Below are 7020 nucleotides of genomic sequence, written 5' to 3' on the forward strand. Positions count from 1 at the left end.
TTAGTTAGTTAGTTAGTTAGAAACATCTGCTCAAACCCAATATACCCTCCCCACTAAAATGGTGTAGGGTATATTTAAGCTGTCAGGGACTTAAAGGAATGAACTTTTAAAATGCAATATTTCTTTAAACTATTATAAAATCGTTATAATTTATTAGAATCTTTTATAATATTATTATAATGCTTCTAAATCACATATAGTCAAAACTATTAAATTTTTTATTAATATTAAATTAAATCAACTTAATTAGGTTACCAAATTCTTTATATCTTTCCCCATAACTGCGTAAACTTAACAAATGTTCAAACCACTCGAATAACGGCTGCTCACGCATCAATGCTCTTCGATTAAGTGAAGTTTTATATTTTTGAAATTTTCCATAAAGACCTCGTTCAAGAAATCTATTAAATTTTGTTTCATAAGTAAATTGGAATTCGTTAAGCTTTTGATTATCAAAGATTTGCTCCAATAATTGATCATCACTTAAGGATATATCTTCTGTATTGTAGTAATATTTTTGTGAAATATTATTTTGAAAAAAATCCTTTAAATCATATAGTTGTAAAACATCTTGATTGTTTTCATATTGTGTAAGAAAATCATTAATATCTTTAGTGAATTTTTGACGAACAGCAGGGCTAAGTTGTAGAATTAAAGGATCTTTTATGACGCCCTTACTTATATAGTAAGCAGTAGTGATGAAATAGATATTAATGTTTTCTAGCTCTTGTCTTATATAATCCAATAGTTGTTTTTTGGCTGCTGTTATAATATTTATGAATTTATTGAAATATTTATAATAACACTTATAATCCTGACACTTCTTTAGATTATTATACCAGTTTAAAAAGGACCTACTTTTCTTTGAGTTGGAGCGTAAAAGTTGTGTTTGAAGTTTTTCGAATTTGGGTAGAAATTTTTCTTTAATAAGTTTTTGAAATTTTAGCTCATATTCATCACATAACTTATCATATTGTAGTTTTTTCAAGAGATCTAATATGTACTGTGAATCCTTAGTGGGACTAAGGTCCTGTAGGTAGTAGTGTATAGTAGATTTTATAAATTTCATTAACAAATAGTTGTACAGTTGATGACGCTGATAAAAATCATAATTATATAAAAATTCTGTTATATTCTTCTTAAATTCCTTAATAAGCGGGCTGTTAGCTTGTTGTATTTTAAGATTTTGTATTAGTTTTTCACTTAACAATTTAGCCTTTTCACAGAATTCTTTTGCTAATAATTCTAATTCATTTTCATATAATATTACTAGTTCTTTTTTCGATCCAATTATCGTTTGATTAGTACTATTATTGGTGGCTGCCAAAGTTTTGTTGGTAAAAATCTAATTACAAAAAGAGAAAATTTTAATTTTGAACCAATGATATATACTTTTGATAATATTTTAGCTTACTTGTATTAAGCCCCAGATAAGAGCAGTGTATAACAGTTTCATTTCTACTTTGATTTAAACTTAATACTTTTACAATTTGTGAAAAAATACATTTCTTAAGCTTAACAAAAGATTTTTATACAAAATGCAATTGCAAGATAAAAGTTTATTTAATGAATATTTATAGAGAAATTTGTGGTTAAATTAAATACAAACATACAAGCTTTATAACGATATTCTTCTGATAACACACATCACGTCAATTAAACTCACAGTATAGTGTCAGTATAAGAGTAGAAAAATATATAACACTTTAATACTAAGTCAGTATAAGAGTAGAGTAAAAGTTTATAACACTTTAATTAGAAATTATAATTAACTTTTGTTAAATCTAAATCTATTATATTGTAATATAATGTCTTATAATTCGTTATACCCTACACGACTTTAGTGGAGATGGTATATTGGGTTTGTGCTGATGTTTGTAACGTACAATAATATTTGTCCTATACCCACCTTAAAGTATACTAATAGGCTCAGAATAATTTTCTGAATCGATTTAGCTATGACCGTCTGTCTGTCTGTCTGTCTGTCTGTCCATCTTTCCGTCTGTTTGTCTGTCTTTCTGTCCGTCTGTCTGTCTGTCTGTCCGTCTGTCTGTTCGTCTGTCTGTTCGTCTGTCTATCCGTCTGTCTGCCCGTCTGCCTATACGTCTGTCTGTCCGTCCATGTAAATCAAACTACAATTTTGAAGGTGAAATAATGAACCGATCTTAACAATTTTCAACAAGCTTCCCTGGGACAATAGAAAATCAAATAGATCCTTCAAATATTGCACAAATTACTTTAATATTCATTTCAATATTTTAGAGGAAAAAGGGGCAGACCTTCCTCAGGGCAGCCCCCACATGTATTAAATAGAAAAATTCGTATATCTAAGAAACTATTAGAGCTAGAATCTTTTATCTATATAAAGAACTTTGACATTCAAGTGAATATTTAAAAAATAACGTCTAGACTTTCAAGGGGGGCTTGACACCACATATACTAAACTATGACTAGACTATAGACTAGACTATAGACTAGACTATAGACTAGACTATAGACTAGACTATAGACAAGACTATAGACTAGACTATAGACTAGACTATAGACTAGACTATAGACTAGACTATAGACTAGACTATAGACTAGACTATAGACTAGACTATAGACTAGACTATAGACTAGACTATAGACTAGACTATAGACTAGACTATAGACTAGACTATAGACTAGACTATAGACTAGACTATAGACTAGACTATAGACTAGACTATAGACTAGACTATAGACTAGACTATAGACTAGACTATAGACTAGACTATAGACTAGACTATAGACTAGACTATAGACTAGACTATAGACTAGACTATAGACTAGACTATAGACTAGACTATAGACTAGACAAAAGACTAGACTATAGACTAGACTATAGACTAGACTATAGACTAGACTATAGACTAGACTATAGACTAGACTATAGACTAGACTATAGACTAGACTATAGACTAGACTAATAACTAGACTATAGACTAGACTATAGACTAGACTATAGACTAGACTATAGACTAGACTATAGACTAGACTATAGACTAGACTATAGACTAAACTATAGACTAGACTATAGACTAGACTATAGACTAGACTATAGACTAGACTATAGACTAGACTATAGACTAGACTATAGACTAGACTATAGACTAGACTATAGACTAGACTATAGACTAGACTATAGACTAGACTATAGACTAGACTATAGACTAGACTATAGACTAGACTATAGACTAGACTATAGACTAGACTATAGACTAGACTATAGACTAGACTATAGACTAGACTATAGACTAGACTATAGACTAGACTATAGACTAGACTATAGACTAGACTATAGACTAGACTATAGACTAGACTATAGACTAGACTATAGACTAGACTATAGACTAGAGATATAGACTAGACTAGACTACTAGACTATAGGACTATAGACTAGTAGACTATAGACTAGACTATAGACTAGACTATAGACTAGACTATAGACTAGACTATAGACTAGACTATAGACTAGACTATAGACTAGACTATAGACTAGACTATAGACTAGACTATAGACTAGACTATAGACTAGACTATAGACTAGACTATAGACTAGACTATAGACTAGACTATAGACTAGACTATAGACTAGACTATAGACTAGACTATAGACTAGACTATAGACTAGACTATAGACTAGACTATAGACTAGACTATAGACTAGACTATAGACTAGACTATAGACTAGACTATAGACTAGACTATAGACTATACTATAGACTAGACTATAGACTAGACTATAGACTAGACTATAGACTAGACTATAGACTAGACTATAGACTAGACTATAGACTAGACTATAGACTAGACTATAGACTAGACTATAGACTAGACTATAGACTAGACTATAGACTAGACTATAGACTAGACTATAGACTAGACTATAGACTAGACTATAGACTAGACTATAGACTAGACTATAGACTAGACTATAGACTAGACTATAGACTAGACTATAGACTAGACTATAGACTAGACTATAGACTAGACTATAGACTATACTATAGACTAGACTATAGACTAGACTATAGACTAGACTATAGACTAGACTATAGACTAGACTATAGACTAGACTATAGACTAGACTATAGACTAGACTATAGACTAGACTATAGACTAGACTATAGACTAGACTATAGACTAGACTGTAGACTAGACTATAGACTAGACTATAGACTAGACTATAGACTAGACTATAGACTAGACTATAGACTAGACTATAGACTAGACTATAGACTAGACTATAGACTAGACTATAGACTAGACTATAGACTAGACTATAGACTAGACTATAGACTAGACTATAGACTAGACTATAGACTAGACTATAGACTAGACTAGGCTATAGACTAGAATATAGACTAGACAATAGACTAGACTAGGCTATAGACAAGAATATAGACTAGACAATAGTTTAGACCCTCGACTAGACTATAGACTAGACTATAGACTAGACTATAGACTAGACTATAGACTAGACTATAGACTAGACTATAGACTAGACTATAGACTAGACTATAGACTAGACTATAGACTAGACTATAGACTAGACTATAGACTAGACTAGACTATAGACTAGACTATAGACTAGACTATAGACTAGACTATAGACTAGACTATAGACTAGACTATAGACTAGACTATAGACTAGACTATAGACTAGACTATAGACTAGACTATAGACTAGACTATAGACTAGACTATAGACTAGACTATAGACTAGACTATAGACTAGACTATAGACTAGACTATAGACTAGACTATAGACTAGACTATAGACTAGACTATAGACTAGACTATAGACTAGACTATAGACTAGACTATAGACTAGACTATAGACTAGACTATAGACTAGACTATAGACTAGACTATAGACTAGACTATAGACTAGACTATAGACTAGACTATAGACTAGACTATAGACTAGACTATAGACTAGACTATAGACTAGACTATAGACTAGACTATAGACTAGACTATAGACTAGACTATAGACTAGACTATAGACTAGACTATAGACTAGACTATAGACTAGACTAGACTATAGACTAGACTATAGACTAGACTATGGACTAGACTATAGACTAGACTATGGACTAGACTATAGACTAGACTATAGACTAGACTATAGACTAGACTATAGACTAGACTATAGACTAGACTATAGACTAGACTATAGACTAGACTATAGACTAGACTATAGACTAGACTATAGACTAGACTATAGACTAGACTATAGACTAGACTATAGACTAGACTATAGACTAGACTATAGACTAGACTATAGACTAGACTATAGACTAGACTATAGACTAGACTATAGACTAGACTATAGACTAGACTATAGACTAGACTATAGACTAGACTATAGACTAGACTATAGACTAGACTATAGACTAGTATATAGTCTTGTCTAGTTAGTTCATGTTAGTTAGTTCATGTTAAACATGTTTTTGACAAAAATAGATAAGTTAAATGTTATACAAATATAAGGAAACACTTCTTTGAGAGCTTTGTTGTAATTTTTAATCAATACAATAATCTTACTATTCATACAAATATAGTTTAAGTGATTAATCCAGTAGATTGTCAATATTTTCTATTATAATTATAGCAGTTTTTATTGTAATAATTAAATTTATTATTTGATTAGTAGTTGAGTTAGAAAGTGTAAAATTAAACAAAAGAAAAAATGAAATTTTTATACACTGTTGTAAGATGGGGTTTAATTCAAGTAAGAGTTACATTTTATAAAACAAAATTAAATTTTAATAATTCCTTTAAAATTTTCTCAGCAGTTAATGTTAATAAAACCTTTGCCCGCCACTCCTCTAAACAATACAAATGCATTTAAGGAGCAGCTGTTTGATTTCTATAGGGAAGGATTAAAATCAATATCCACTAATTTCTTGTATGAAGCAAATAATTTGTGTAAACAATTACTAAAGGATGAACGAGTAGAGCAGGCCTTAACGCCGATTTTAAAAGAGTTTAAAAAGAATATAACCGATTTCTTACACGATTATCCCATGTATAAACATTATAATTTAGTAAACGAACTGGCTCTACTGTTCGATGAGAAAATCCACGAGACGTACAGTGACAATAAGGATTTACAATATATTTGGGAGTTATTACAAGAGCAAGGATAAGACAACATAAATATGAACTATGAAAGTGAATATGAAAAATTTATTAAAGAAAACTTTATACCCAAATTCCAAGAACTAAAGGCACAACTATTGCCTCAGGAATTAAAGCAACAATATGTTCTATTAAACTGGTTCAACAAGTTGAAAAGGTGTACAAATTATGATTGCATGTCGAAATATTTCACTGTGTTTGTTCTTAAGGATCAGACCCTTAAAGAAGAGCTACAAGAGTACGTTCAAGATCAATTGGGGTTTTTTAACATGTTCTACTGCTATACGGCATTCGAGCTTTTGCAGGCTGTACTAAAAGATCCAAAATTTCCACAAATTAGTACACCGCTTAAGCACCACTTGACCATAGATATCAATGAATACCTTATGAGATTTGAAATTAATGACGACATTAATGAATTACAGACGGAATTTGAACTATTCAATAGCATTATATTACAAAAATATTACTTCAATATGGATATTCCTTACAAGGATCATAACTTGATTGTGCAAATCTTTAATGCCCATGGTTATGCTAAATTGTATTTAGATTATGAAATTAAATTTAAAAATCTCATAGATCATGTTCTTTCTAAGAAAATTAATAAATTTAAAGCAGACATAATTCGGCAGACAATGGAGCGAGAGAAGCCACTACTGGACAGCTTTGAGAAATTGAAAAACCTTAATAATTACTACGACAGATTTGAAGAATTTTGGAATTTTTATAATTTGCTAAATGTAAATAAAGAATAATAATAATTAAGAAATAAAGAATAAAATAAAAAAGTATAAATATTACAATTTTGCAATTTATGTAGACTAGACTATGCTATAGACGAGACCA

The 7020-nt window shown here is 30.4% G+C and overlaps 1 protein-coding gene across 1 annotated transcript; it reads right to left on the reverse strand.

The window, feature by feature from the left end:
* Positions 1-142: 142 nt before the first annotated feature.
* Positions 143-1591, reverse strand: LOC124419670. The gene is made up of 2 exons (XM_046949969.1): positions 1415-1591; positions 143-1345 (listed from the first exon to the last, which is right to left on the reverse strand). The coding sequence occupies exons 1-2, from the start codon at positions 1454-1456 to the stop codon at positions 233-235; spliced, it is 1155 nt and encodes a 384-aa protein (XP_046805925.1). The 5' UTR covers positions 1457-1591; the 3' UTR covers positions 143-232.
* Positions 1592-7020: the final 5429 nt, after the last annotated feature.

The sequence above is a fragment of the Lucilia cuprina genome, chromosome 2 (genome assembly GCF_022045245.1).
Source record: "Lucilia cuprina isolate Lc7/37 chromosome 2, ASM2204524v1, whole genome shotgun sequence".
Lineage (NCBI taxonomy): Eukaryota > Metazoa > Arthropoda > Insecta > Diptera > Calliphoridae > Lucilia > Lucilia cuprina.